General features: G+C 35.8%; 1 protein-coding gene and 1 long non-coding RNA gene across 2 annotated transcripts; both read right to left on the minus strand.

The window, feature by feature from the left end:
- Positions 1 to 785: 785 nt before the first annotated feature.
- LOC111996023 (probable galactinol--sucrose galactosyltransferase 2) lies at positions 786 to 4,438 on the minus strand (the record flags this gene model as incomplete). Its single annotated transcript, XM_065762362.1, is given in 7 exon segments — positions 786 to 893; positions 1,004 to 1,095; positions 1,351 to 1,399; positions 1,625 to 1,715; positions 2,036 to 2,283; positions 2,560 to 2,767; positions 4,187 to 4,438. Coding segments are annotated over 6 exon segments (779 nt in total), but the record flags the coding sequence as incomplete, so codon positions are not given.
- A 5,985-nt stretch (positions 4,439 to 10,423) lies between these two features.
- LOC136062800 (uncharacterized) lies at positions 10,424 to 11,246 on the minus strand. Its single transcript, XR_010624505.1, has 2 exons — positions 11,075 to 11,246; positions 10,424 to 10,985 (listed from the first exon to the last, which is right to left on the minus strand). It is a non-coding gene; the product is annotated as an uncharacterized LOC136062800 (long non-coding RNA).
- Between the last annotated feature and the right edge of the window lie 3,929 nt (positions 11,247 to 15,175).

A 15,175-nucleotide genomic window follows, 5' to 3' on the forward strand; every position in this document is an offset into this window, starting at 1 on the left:
AAGATGACAATAGAGGCCATCCTCACAACTTGACTTCTACCAAGACTAAGCTAAGGCCAAAAATCAAGAAAAGATTCAGGCATTAGACAGTGTCCTGTAATGTCTCTGCATTACTATGAGGGCCAAAATATACAATCTGTCTGGAAATACTGTGATTCAAATAGTTTCCTCCAATGGGTATTATAACAGCAAAAGTACTGAAGATAAATTCTTCTGTTGGTTTCTGCTTACAGATTGGCATATCAAAATTCTCACCCATGGGCTCATAAGGTCAGCAACCCACAAGTGCAAAGCTCATATTCTAAAAGTTCCTCAGAAAAACAAGGCTAGATAATGACAGTTCAAACACTGGGTTAACACTCTTTGGTTGTTCCCTAGGTTACTTCTTTACATCTCTTGAATCCAGTCTAACTTTAAGTAAAACTCAGGGAATTTATTTTAAACACGAAGAAACGGTATTCTGACACATAGTAGTCCCTTGAGGTTCTGCATAAATAAAACTAGAAACTAAATATCTTTGAAACTTCAAATGAGCTGTCTTCTAATGCAAACTTTGTTCCTCTTCCAGTATACCAATAGGAGACTCAAAATGAATAATTGAAATTATGCAATTCCTCACAGCCACAGGTCTCTCATGTTGCATGACATGACAAGAAATCAACTAAATGAATGGGACAATAATCACAGCATCAAGAATTCCTTATTGGGGTTAAAAGAAAATGGAAATTCATAATGTATATAGCACATCGCTTGAAATGTGCATGTGTATGAGAGAGAGATCTTACTGTGCTCCTTCTTGTACAACACAATTGGTGTCCTTGGCTTTCTTTTCAATCTGTTGCCAACCATCATCTATGATAAGGAATTTTGGTGGTGTCCCTCCATCAGATAAGCTGGTTCCAGAACATAAATCAGTGACAAAGCATCTATTATTGTTGTTTTTGGAATTTAAAATTACCAAGTACTGAAGCTGTCTAACTCAGTGCCATCAGCTTATAATTACCTTTTAAGGCCTTGTTCAACACCCTCAGCTGTGACCTCGGTGTAGAAAGCGTCCCATGTGCACCAGCCAAACCAGTCAAGGAAAGAAGGCAACTAAATACAAACAGCAAAAGAGTACAGTGAGATTCATTCAGATATTTCTTATGAAATTGACTGATCAACTTGCTTTGCTATCGACCATTTTTTTCATGTTTTGAGAATAACAAGCATTCAGACACGTCTTATAAAGTTAACCGATCAAATTTGCTTTGCTATTTAACATTTATTTTATATTTCAATAGTTTCTGTGCTTCTTAAGCTCTGCACATTTCCAATTGACTGGAACCAAACAAAGAGATCTGTTCTTACCTTTTTCTTCTCGCGATGAAGAAAAGTTTGGATGTGCTTTTCTACAGCCCTGTTTCACAAATAGAAATTAAGGAGTCATGACTCATTCACAGGAAAGTAGGAAGCAAAAACAATATCTTCATTCAAAATCCATTTTTACCATTTTTGTTGTAACCATGGATAATATCAAATACAGAAAAATCCTAAAAAGGAATTAGCTTACAGCATTTCAGAGGGGAAAAAGAAGAATCTAAATGCAAGACAAGAACATCATTCAAGGAAGTTCAGGACTTACTTTACAGCTTGGTTGATTACTTCAAAGGGATTGATTCCAGCATGCATGTAAACAAGGTGAAGGCCTTGATTTGTCTCTACATCATTATCTCCTGCAAAACCAAATCACACCACAAAAAAACAAGTCGTTTCGGTTCATTCGAACTCGATCCTTTCTATTTTTTTTTCTTCCGCAAATGCTATAAACTCCATTAGATTGATTCATTTGAATGATAAGAGTCATTCAGTGGTTTCTCCTGTCTGATTTTGTTCGCATTAATGACAGCTCCACCCCACATACAGGTGGTTAGTCCAATTCATGGCAGACGGGATGGGACTGAATTAACGGAAGGTATGGCCCTAAATAATGGTATGAAAGGCAAGGCGTGTTTTGCCTACACCAGATAAATTTTTATGGCCATGGTCTACTCACCACTCTCGAGGCAAATCTCTATCTCATTCTTGTCGTTGCCTTGCAGAACAGCACGGAACTGGCCTTCAAGGAGAGGGAGGAAGACAGTGTAGATGGTTGGGGTATCATCTTGATTGCCTCCTTCTGTGTCATCTTTGCTCTCTATGAGCATGAATTGGGTCTCCAAAGGAACATCTTTCCCACATGTCCCCATTCTTTGTGTCATCCACCATAGCTTAAATCGGAAACAACACATGAATCTAAGATCCCTGTTACAAATCAATCTCACAGTTATACTTGGAAAATGTTAACATATGTTAAACATTAAAACTTGACAAATGAATTGTCTTATTATGGCATAAAAACTAAAAATAAGGTTAAATTCAGAACAGGGAGAGTTCATTTACCAATTGATTCTAAAACTCAAAACTACTGTACTAGCATAGTTGGCTGCAAGTGTGCAGATTAATAATAGCAAACTTTCTCATTACACTCATGCATTTCCACATACTACATTAAGTGCATGATAAAGCATTATAACTTACTCTAAAACACCCATAGGGAACACATGGAGGCTTTTACTATCAGAAGCCGTGGCACCAATGAAAGCACCAGTGACAAGCCCCACGCCAGGTCCCGGAGTCAGCACAATGTTATCAGGCACTCCTGTCAGAATGGTCTTCCCTTGGACCACAAGGTTCCCATCGTTTATGGAGATCTTTGGTGTGACCGTCATTTTTGAGCTCTTAAGTTCTGTCCCAACATATTATAATAAAAAATGATCAAACTGTTGCATCATTTAAAAATGAACCTTGTGGAATAAACATATAGAATGAAACAACAAACATAACTAAGAACAACATGAAAATTTTACAAAATCTAAAAATGTACAAACTGTTGCATCATTTAAAAATGAACCTTTAGTTTAATCAATAGATAAAAAATAAATAAATCATCAATAAGACACGTTAAAAAGAGATTCTTATAAGAACCTAGTGGGTTATAAGTTTTGCATAAGCTTATCCGTATATTCGGATAATTGCGATGTGACTTCATCGATACAGGGATTAAAGTGGTGATAGTAATAGTAGAGGTCCGCCTCAAAAGTGACTTCCATGGTGGAGGGATCCACCTCAATGCCTGTATTGATGGAATCTTGATCATCATTTTTTCACGAACACAAATTGCACCCAAAATCCACTTTACATCACTTTTAATTTTCAAAAGCCTCTTTCGTTGTTTGTTTATGAAAAACGCAGTTGATTAAATAAATAAATCCAAACAAACACACTCGGTTGTTCAACTTGTTGTCCTTCTCTTATATTATATATGTTCACAAACTTTGCCTGCTCCTCATAATTAGAAGCCAGATAAGAATTACGGCACAAGTTTTCTTGGGGGCTAAGATATATTAAGTCAAATCTAAAAAAATTTCCTGGATATGGCAATTAATTTTGTTTTTTCAATTATTTCCATAAATTAAAGTTTTTTTTGGTTAATTAACCAATTACACGAAGTTCAGGCGGTTTCTGCAACATCGAACAAAATGATTTTGAGGTTTGAACAGCCGCAACGGTGGACCATAGCTTTCTTTTTCCACTTTCCAACATCAATTTTTAGATACAAACCTTTTTTGTATAACAACATATTTGGAAAACATAGAAAATCTCACGAAACCGATTATTAAAAGGAGAGGGGCATAAAGTGTTTGATAATGTTTAGATTCAAAGAAAAAAGTGCTCGGACAACCTGTAATTAAATTTTCAGGTTTAAGACAGCAAAAAGAAAATATTCTTTTTGATGAACTTGTTTGTCTTCATTTCTAATTATTTTGGTTTTCAGGTAGAGTTATTCTAGAGAGAAACAGAGTTATTGATCAAATTAAAAAGTTTTACAGAGTTCGCTCCAATAATATTTGGCAAAACGAATCGTCGTGATCTGCGAGAGAAAATCAGGTGCAAGAAACGTAAATTCGGAACCATATATTCAGTATTCAAGTTCGGGCATATTCTTCAAAAAAAACATCAATAAACAACCTCGGATATCAAAGAAACAGTTCAAAATATATTGGTCACCGCAGGCAGCTCGAATTTTCACAAAACAATTTAAGAAGAACAGCAACAAAAGCTAAATATATACTCAGAAATTGTCTAGCTCCTTTTAAAAACTCACCGGTGCAGTAAATGAAAAGCCCTCGCTAGCTGCTGAGTCGAAAGTGCTCACACAAATTATTAAGCTTTATGCAAAAGAATTAATAAAGTTCTAGGAAAAGGAAGCTTTTGTTTTGAGAAGCTAGAGCATTCCACGAGGAAATTAATGCTCCTCTGTCGAATGCTTTGAAATCAAAGGAAGCTCACGAGAAAGATCACAGCAACACGCCTATCAATATTGTTATACTTTTCAGTGGAGTGAGTTGTGAAAATGAAACGAGGTAGATTTATATACCCGTGTTAAGCGTTAAAGTTCGAGCATGTTCCGGAACTAGATGTTTCCAGATCTTGACATCTGGATTTTCAACTGCACATTACTTTTACTGTTTTATAAGTCTTTGTTTTTAACTTTAAAATATTTAGGATATTTTTTGGATTTTGATTTGAATGACCCATGTGAACCGGTGGGGTGGGTTTTGGCTATTGGGGAAATATTAAGGACACAAACACGAATTGAGAGTTGGAACTTGGAACTCTCCCCCAGTCACCCAGATAAATTCCAATGAACATGTACGTACTAAAGTATTCATTATTAGTTGTCACTGCCAAAATCCCTGCATATATTATGTGCCTCTCTTTTGCAATGCAATACAATACTATTTCTTTTATGTTTTTTAATCAATTATTCACTTTATGCATATGAACCTACGAGGCTATGACTATGATTAGATAAGGTTTACATGTCTTCTATTGAATGTAAAGGTGTTGTTCTTCTTACACATTTATTGCTAGATGCATTAGAAACCATGTCACCGCGCGTGTTGAAACTTGAAACAATTCTTGTGTCAAATACTTTCAGTCTCAATCTCAATCTCAATCTCAATCTTTGATTTGCAATTGTATGGTGCAAAAATCCTGATATTAATCTAACCACAAAATACTTTTTTTTTTTACCACAATTCTTATGTGGCAGTCTATAAATAATCATTTATCACTTATTCATAAACTTACAATTTTTCCTTCACTATTCACACTCTATCATGTCATTGTAGTTATGGAATAATTTTTTTTTTTCTTTTATAAATGTTATTAATAGTTAGATGACTTCCCGTGATATTTTTAGTTTTTACCCTCCTAGCTAGGAAGGTAATGTTATCATTGTCCTCATTTAGTCTTACCCTATCATTGGACTAGAAATCAGTCACCCGCAAACTTTATATGACTATTAAGGCGTGTTACGATTGACAACTCTTTTTTTATATACTAGTCTGGGCACGTGCAAGGCTAATCAAGAAAAAAAAAAGAAAAAAGAAAAAAGAAAAAGAAAAAGTAGTGTTTAAGATCAACTTTAGATTTTATTTGTATCACAAAATAAAGATATAAATCATTTGATTTTTTAAATACATAAAGATTTACATTAATCAAAAGAGACATTTATTTTAAGAATTTTAATAATTATGTCATAAAAAGTTAATCTCATTCGTATAAGACTGTGACAAATTCTAGTCCAATATTTCATTATTGTATTTTGACTTATAACTTACACCTCAATAATTGTAAATATATTGTAATAAGTCAATTGTTATGGATTCCGTTCCGATCCGGCCGGAATATCTCATTCCGGTGTGCAAACCGGAATGGTAATACCCTTCATTCCACCCCGGATTAAATTTCGCCCCATTTTGACCCGTTCCGGGCGTTCTGGTCAATTCCGGCCAATTTCGGCCGAAATTCATTTTCCGGCCGATATGATTTTGGCTTCTTACTTTAATATTTTCCCTTCCTGAACTTGATCGGCGTCCTGTAGCTCCTAGTCTATCTATCATCTCTCACCATCTGACCCTCTCAACTGTGATAGAGAAGTTGAAAATAAAATTGAAGAGCAAGATGAACTGATGAAGCAAAAATGGCGTGACTGTGAAAAAAAAGAAAGGAGATGAAGAAGATGAGAATGAGTGGAGAAAGGAGCTTAGACGTGGAATGATGAAGAGAGCTGAAAGACTAGCAATCTGCATCGGTAGGATATACTGTTATAATGTACTAGTCACGTGGGTGGGTTGGGAAATGGGAAAAAGCATATAGTAGGAAGCTTCTTGGAAGCTCATTTGTGTACAATTACGCAAAATGTGAGTTTTATTTACAAAAAAAACCATAAAACAAATAATTTTTTAAAATAATAACCCCACTTTATTTTAATAGAAAGTTATATTAAATTCATTATTTTACACTAGAGCAATAATAATATATAAATATATATTTTAGCAATAATTTCAAAATGGTTTCCGAAACGGTACCTAAAATTGACCGGTACCGAAATATTCCATTCCAATGGACAAATCGAAATCGGTTCCGAAACGGTATTCATAACATTGGTAATAACAACAAAATGTCACGACATTTTTAGTTGTGCTAGATCTTGGTATAATTTTTTTTATTTTATTTTGACCTATAAGAAATTGACACATGCGTCACAATATTTTCATAATATCTCTATGTATACATTGTACTTAATTACAATGTAAATTTATATTGTTGACACAAAAAAATTGGCAAATTTTGTACACATTTACAAAATTTGTACAATATTTACCATTTTTTGTGCAAATGTGTATAATATTAACCACTTTTGTGTATTTACAATGTAAACTTGCATTGCAAGTACAAAGTAAACATATAAAGATCTTAAAAAAAACAAAACAAAACAAAAACATAGCTCAAACCAATTGGCATACTTGAGAGGGGGGGGGGGCAAGTGCACCTCACTAATTGAATAACAAAAAAAAAAAACACTATTCATGAGCCTTTGGCTCTTTTTATATAGTTAATAGATATGTCAGCTTACATAAATATTTAAAAGGAAAAAAAAAAAAACTTTAGGCACTGTAGAAATTAATGTTAAAATGTTATGGACTTAGCTTTTTTTTTTATTATTATTATTTGATCTATAAGAAATTGATATCTTAACAATTGTGAAAATATTGTGATAACAATAAGTGTTGTAAAATTTTCTCAAAATATTTATTTTTAGTTGTGGTTGGTCACAGTCTCATATTTTATTTCGACTTGTAAGAAATTGACACGTCAATAATTGTGAAATTTATTGTGTTAGTATAACAATATATATACCAGCTTGCATAAATATTTAAAAGGAAAAAAAAACACAAATCAATTACTTAAAAAAAAAAAAAAAAAAACTTTAGGCACTGTAGCTACCGTGCCAGTTGAATAAACCAAAAGCACTGCACAATAAGTGTTGTAACATTTTCTCAAAATATTTATTTTTAGTTGTGATTGGTCACAGTCTCATATTTTATTATTTTATTTCGACTTATAAAAAATTGACACGACAATAATTGTAAAAATATTGTGAAATTTGTTGTGTCAGTATAACAATATATATACCAGCTTGCATAAATATTTAAAAGGAAAAAAAAAAAACTGTAACTACTATAGCTACAATGCCATGTGGCACTGTAGTTACTGTTCAAAACTTTGGAAAAAAAAAAAAAAAAAAGTGGCTCACGAAACCAAAGCCTTGTCACTATAGTGCTTTAGTGCATTCGCGCACGTCAATAATTGTAAAAATATTATAAAATTTGTTTTGTTAATATAACAATATATATACCAGCTTACCTAAATATTTAAAAGGAAAAAAAAAAAAGAAAAAACACAAACTGATTGCTTAAAAAAAAAAAATGTAGCTATTGTAGAAGTGGCACTGTAGTTACTGTTCAAAACTTGGGAAAAAAAAAAAAGTGGCTCACGAAACCAACTCAATGTAGCTACAGTAATTTAGCGCATTCTCACTTTTATACATAGTAGCTACTATGCATACGCACATTCACTGTAGCTAGACCAAAAGCACTGTAGCTATTGTGCATACACGCATTCACGATAAAACAAAAGCACTACACAATAAGTGCTGTAACATTTTCTCAAAAAATTTATTTTTAATTGTGGTTGGTCATAGTCTCATATTTTATTATTTTATTTCGACTTGTAAGAAATTGACACGTTAATAATTGTGAAAATATTATGAAATTTGTTGTGTCAGTATAACAACATATATACTAGCTTACATAAATATTTAAAAGAAAATAAAAAACAAACCGATTACTGAACACTGTATCAATAGTGCTGGTCAATAATTGTGAAAATATTGTGAAATTTGTTGTGTCAGTATAACAATATATATACCAGCTTACATAAATATTTAAAAGAAAAAAAAAAAAACACAAACCGATTACTGACGAAAAAAAAACTTTAGGCTCTGTAGCTACAGTGCCGGTAACTAAACCAAAAGCAATGTTGTAGTTACAGTGCTACAACGCTTTGTTGTGTCAATATAACAATATATATACCAGCTTACATAAATATTTTAAAGAAAAAAAAAACACAAACCAATTACTGGGAAAAAAAAAACTTTAGGCACTGTAGTTACAGTTCTGGTCAATAATTGTGAAAATATTGTGAAATTTATTGTGTCAGTATAACAATATATATACTAGCTGACATAAATATTATTTTTTTTTTTTTTTTTTTGTTTAGGGACTGTAGCTACAGTGCGGTTAACTAAACCAAAAGCACCATATATAAAGAAGAAAGAAAAGACCAAAAAAAAAAAAAAAGGACTCACGAAACCAAAGCACTGTTGCCGCTACAGTGCTTGCACAGTGCAAACACACTGAGTGCAAAGTGCCGAAGCACTGTAGTGGCATAGCCGCTTTTTATATAAAGATATATATATATATATGTGTGTGTGTGTGTGTGTTTGTGTTATAATTAAATTTAAACTTAGGACAAGTTTGCCATGCATTAATAAAAATTATAATAAGAATAAAAATCTTTATTATTGGAAATAAAAATTATTATAATGGAATAATTATTATTTCATATTCATACATTTGATTCTAAATTAGTTATTTCATATGAAAAGTTTGTAAAGAATAATGCATATGAAAATTTGTAATTTTGGAAATATATTAATTCAAAAGTTGTTATGCCTAGAGCATCTACAACCATTTAGTTAAAGCCAAAATCCTCTTTAATTTTAGAGATTATATCATTAAAGTGAAGCTCATTGAATCTCTAAAATAGATGATTTTTTTTGCTCATGAATAGTGACTCTCTTTATTTGAAGAGTCATTGTTCATTAGCAAAATAATTTTTTGGATTGAAAAGAATGAGAAATGTATTTAAAAGAATAAGCAAAAGAATCTTTAAATAAAAGATGAAAAAAAAATTAATGGTATATAAAAAGAGGAAAAAGTTTGATGTAAAGTGTATTTAAAAAAGAAGATAGACAAAATGAAAAAAAAAAATTACATATATATATATATACACACACATATATTACTCTTAAATTTTAGTGAGAAAATGTCAACATTGTTGAATATGCTAGTTAGCTATTACATTCCTTTTTAGAGAGAAGAATAGTTATTCCTCAATTTAAGGTATAACTATTCCTAAGGAATAATAATTTCTTACAATGAAGATACAACCAAATAACCAATAATTTTTGCACATGAATAATCATTCTCTTACGTGATCTATTACTGCATGCCAAAACATACCCTTCGATGTCCCTTACCATCACAACTTGTTAAATAATTTTATCTCCAATTTTCTCTTCAACTAGGTCATGCCAAACAAATAGAAATCATTTTATCCCACTTTAAGTCTTTCATTTTATACTCCACTGATTGTAGTATGCAATGTATTGGATTTCTTTTCTTCATATTACCTTCTTCTTTCACTGGGTTCACCGTCCTTCTTTCTTCCTTTTTTTTTTTCACCTGGGTTCACCGTCCCTGGTTTTTTCCTTCTTTTTTTTTTTTCTTTTCACTGGAAAACTCACCGAACCCAATAAAAAAAAAAAAAAAAAAAGCTGTTGTGGGTGACAGAAATGGAGCCCACAAATAGTGTAAAAAATAGATTGATAAGAAATGAGTGATGATGCCAAACAAACATAGTATTTTAGAGTGATGGGTGATGAGTTATGAGTAATGAATAATGAAAATTGAGTGATGGAAATTGAGTAAACAAAAAATGCATCCAAACAGCCTCTCAGCTTTCCCCTATTGGCCTCTGGTGTCAGACTCTTTAAAAAGAGTCCTAAAAGATTTGCAATTCAACACACTGATGTAAGTCTCTCTTTTAAGAGTAGCCCTAAAAGATTTGCAAGTCCACAATACAATCAATTGTACTTCCTAAATCAAAGGCTGAGTCTCTTGAGTCTTGAGTGTACATAGCAAGTGGATTGAGATAGAAATGAGGTTCATCTTGATTATAGCAATGATAATAATTATCAATTGGAGATCTTACAAAGAGGTTTTAAGGCAAGTCCAACAAAGACAGACAGGCCCAAATAAATACACATATTTGGTAAACCCAAAAGGTATTTCTAAAAAATATATTTTAAAAAAGAAAAATAAATAAAAGATTTACATCCATCCAACAAAGTGAAATGTAGCACAGCTCCTTAGCCTATACCCACCACCATGTGCTTCTCTCATCATGATATCCCAAATTCTATTCTCTTCACTGTTAAGTACAATTGAGGTTTCTCTGGTCTTCAAAATAATTACACCGAGTTGTTCAAGGGACTAGAGATTTTAGGGGCCACGATACTTGCGGAAGCACAAACAACCTTGAGGCTGATCAACGGGGATCATACCTCCACCTTTTGATGTGTCAATGGCCTCTAACATGGAGACTACCTCTTCCATTTCTGGCCGCTTGTCAGGGCTGGCATCCCAGCATCGCTTCATTACATTTGCCAGGGAACTTGGGCAACATCTTGGTATCTCTGGCCTCAGATTCTAGGTAAGAAATAAATTAGTCAGAAGGAATCTCAAGCAGAGACACTCAGAGCTTGTTGGGTACAATAAGATTCACACAGATAAGTTACCTGCCGAACCACAGCTGTCGTCACTTCTGAGAAACTAAGGTCTGGATATGGCATGTCACAGCAATATATCTCCCACAAGCAGATGCCAAAACTATAGACATCACATTTCCTGTTATATGGGCTGCCATTGAGAACCTATAAATCACCCATTTGACAAATCACAGAAAATTAGTTCATTGGACGNAAAAAAAAAAAAAAAAAAAAAAAAAAAAAAAAAAAAAAAAAAAAAAAAAAAAAAAAAAAAAAAAAACCTAGGAGGAGTGGAGAAGACAACCTAGGAGGAAAGAGAAAAAAAAAGGTGAAAAGGGAGTCAAAAGGTGCGGCTTAATTTATGACAGTGGGTCTCCCTTGTTTGTTTTATTATAAAAATGCCATTGAGTTATGAGAATTGAAAACTGAAAACAGCCAAAAGTTGTTTTCAATTTCCACAACTCATAACTCAAAAAGTAGAGAATTAAGTATTGAAAATAGAGTTATGAAAACAAAGAAATTGTGCAGGTAAACGAGTATCTTGCTGTAGGTCTCACCATTTTTGAGAATTAAGTTATGGAAATAGAGAATTGAGTCATGAAAGCTAGTGAATCAAACAGCCTCTGACTAGTTCGGTATGAAGAATTAAATTGATGTGCAAGTGCATTTGGTGTGGTGAAATAAGTTATGTTGTAAGAGGATGTTGGCATGGGAATATGGGATGAGCCCTATTAGGATTTTGTAGGATAATTCGATAATTCAAGCCTAAAGTTTTCAAGTTTTAGTATAACTAGTCGCAGATCCACATAATGTGTGGGACAGTTACACATAATGCGTGGTACAATTACAATTTTTTGTGTTAGTAATGCAACTCCAATATGAAGCAATAATTGAAGAGGAGAAAATAAGCTGACGGATCCGAGCAATGTTGATGGATGGGCCCATTAGGTGCAAGACTCGGTGAGGACGGATTTGTTGGCCACGTGTCAGACAAAATCCCTATATGGGAATACTTGTGGCACACCTCCTAGATTCTAGGGGTAATTAGAGTCCTAGCGCAATTAGCGTTCTAGAAGCTGCGTGCATCAATGGAGATCTTCTTTATAAGGAATATGACTTGTCCATCATGTTTGGGACTCCTCAAGAGGATTTCTACAAGGAAAGACTTCGACTCAAAGTAAAAAAGGTCAACTTTCGACTATTATAAAAGCTCCAATACCCTCACAAATTGAGGTACGCATAATTAACCCCTCTCTAGCACTCTAAAGTTGAAAAGAGTTTTAACTTAACCTTCGGAGGGTATTTGGCCGGTACCACACCGGTGCTCTCTGCGTAGGTCTTTCCCATTTCTTGTGTTGTGCAGGTTGCATTCTGGGCGTGTGAGTACGTGCGGCTCACTGGTGATTTTTTCGACTTCATCAGTTGGTGCCGTCTGTGGGGAATTGTAGTTGAGATTCGTAAGCCATATTAACGTTTCCTAGACAAAAGGGTTGCATGGTACTCACTCGCTCGATGGCAACCACCAACGACGTTCAGGAAGAGGAACCACACATGACTGCCCTCGAGAGACAAGTTCAAACTCTCGTTGCTGCTGTAGAACGCCTCACCAAACAAAATCACGACTTGGAAGAACAGCTGCATCAGAAGAACGCAGCACTGAATGACCAGCAAGGAGATCAAGGGACTAGCGCGGAAAGAAAAAATCAGGAAAAACCTGAGGGCAGCCACGCCCCAAGCAGATTGGAGAGGCAAAATTTGAACATGCCATCCCTCACGGATGCAACTCCGCCACATATTGCCGCAGAGATGCAGGCGATGAAGGAGCAGATGGAGGTTATGATGAACGCGCTCAAAGGACGAGTGTCTAGTGACCTTGACGACTTGGTCAACCGCACCGACTCGCCTTTCATCGCGGCCGTCAACTCCTTCCCCTTACCTCATAAGTTCCGCATGCCGCATATAGACAGTTACGACGGGGTGAAGGATCCACTGGATCATCTAGAGACCTTCAAGACCCTAATGCATCTTCAAGGAGTAGCGGACGAGATCATGTGTAGGGCCTTCCCTACAACGCTGAAGGGCTCGGCGAGAATTTGGTTCAGCAGGCTGACGCCCAATTCCATCAGCACTTTCAAAGAGTTGAGCGCCCAATTCACGTCACACTTTATTGGAGGACACCGATTCAAGAAGTCCACGATCCCAAGTGGACAACCAACAAGGTGACACTTAGTCACCTCAAGAAGTCCACGACCCCAAGTGGACGACCAACAAGGTGACGAGGTAACACTTAGTCACCTCAAGAAGTCCACAATAAGGTGACGAGGTAACACTTAGTCACCTAAATAAGTCCACGACCCCAAGTGGACGACCCATAAGGTGACGAAGTAACTCTTAGTCACCTCAAGAAGTCCACGACCCCAAGTGGACGACCCACAAGGTGACGACCCCAGGGTGACAAGGCAACACTTAGTCACCTCAATAAGTCCACGACCCCAAGTGGACAACCCACAAGGTGACGAAGTGACTCTTACTCACCTCAAGAAGTCCACGACCCCAAGTGGACGACCAATAAGATGACGAGGTAACACTTAGTCACCTAAATAAGTCCACGACTCCAAGTGGACGACCCACAAGAGCCAACAAGGTGACAAGGTAACACTTAGTCACCTCAAGAAGTCCACGACCCCAAGGTGACGACCAACAAGGTGACGAGGTAACACTTAGTCACCTAAATAAGTCCACGACCCCAAGTGGACGACCCACAAGGTGACGAAGTAACTCTTAGTCACCTCAAGAAGTCCACGACCCCAAGTGGACGACCTACAAGGTGACGACCCCAAGGTGACGAAGTAACTCTTAGTCACCTCAATAAGTTTATGACCCCAAGTGGACGACCCACAAGGTGACGAGGTAACTCTTAGTCACCTCAAGAAGTCCACGACCCCAAGTGGACGACCTACAAGGTGACGACCCCAAGGTGACGAAGTAACTCTTAGTCACCTCAATAAGTCCATGACCCCAAGTGGACGACCCACAAGGTGACGAGGTAACTCTTAGTCACCTCAAGAAGTCCACGACCCCAAGTGGACGACCCACAAGGTGACGAAGTAACTCTTAGTCACCTCAATAAGTCCATGACCCCAAGTAGACGACCCACAAGGTGACGAGGTAACTCTTAGTCACCTCAAGAAGTCCACGACCCCAAGTGGACGACCAATAAGGTGACGAGGTAACTCTTAGTTACTTCAACAAGTCCACGACCTCAAGAAGATGACCAACAAGGTGACAAGGTCACACTTGGTATCGACAGCAAGTCCATGACCAAAGTGGACGGACAAAAAATAAAATAATAATATGAAGTCCATGACCAAAGTGGACGGACAAAAAATGGACGTCCGCCAAAAAAATAGACGGCATCCGTCCATAAAGAAAGTGGACGGACGTCCACCAAAAAAAATGGACGTCCACCAAAAAAAAAAAAAAAAAAAAAGAAGACGGATGTATGTCGATGCATCCGTCCATAAAGAAAAATGGACGGATGCATGGACGCATCCGTCCATAAAGAAAGTGGACGGACATCCACCAAAAAAAAAATGAACGGATGCATGTCCATGCATCCATGCATCCATCCATAAAGAAAGTGGACGGACGTCCACCAAAAAAAAATGGACGGATGCATGTCATGCATCCATCCATAAAGAAAGTGAACGAACGTTCACATTAAAAAAAAAAAAAAATGGAGAAAAAAAAAGGGTGGACGGTTGCATGGAGGGATGCATGTCCAAGGAATGGACGGACACCCCCACAAAAAAAAAAAAATAAAATAAAATAAAAATAAAACAAGAAGAAAGTGGACGGATGCTTGTCCATGACAAAAAAAAGAAAAAAGAGAGAGAGAAAGTGGACGGATGCTTGCATGGAGGGATGCATGTCCAAGGAATGCTTGTCCATGAACAAAAAAAAAAAAAGTGGACGGATGCTTGCATGGAGGGATGCATGTCCAAGGAATGGACGGACACCCCCAAAAAAAAAATAAAATAAAATAAAATAAAAATAAAACAAGAAGAAAGTGGACGGATGCTTGTCCATGACAAAAAAAAGAAAAAAGAGAGAGAGAAAGTGGACGGATGC

Source organism: Quercus suber, unplaced genomic scaffold (genome assembly GCF_002906115.3).
Source record: "Quercus suber isolate HL8 unplaced genomic scaffold, Cork oak 2.0 scaffold_454, whole genome shotgun sequence".
Lineage (NCBI taxonomy): Eukaryota > Viridiplantae > Streptophyta > Magnoliopsida > Fagales > Fagaceae > Quercus > Quercus suber.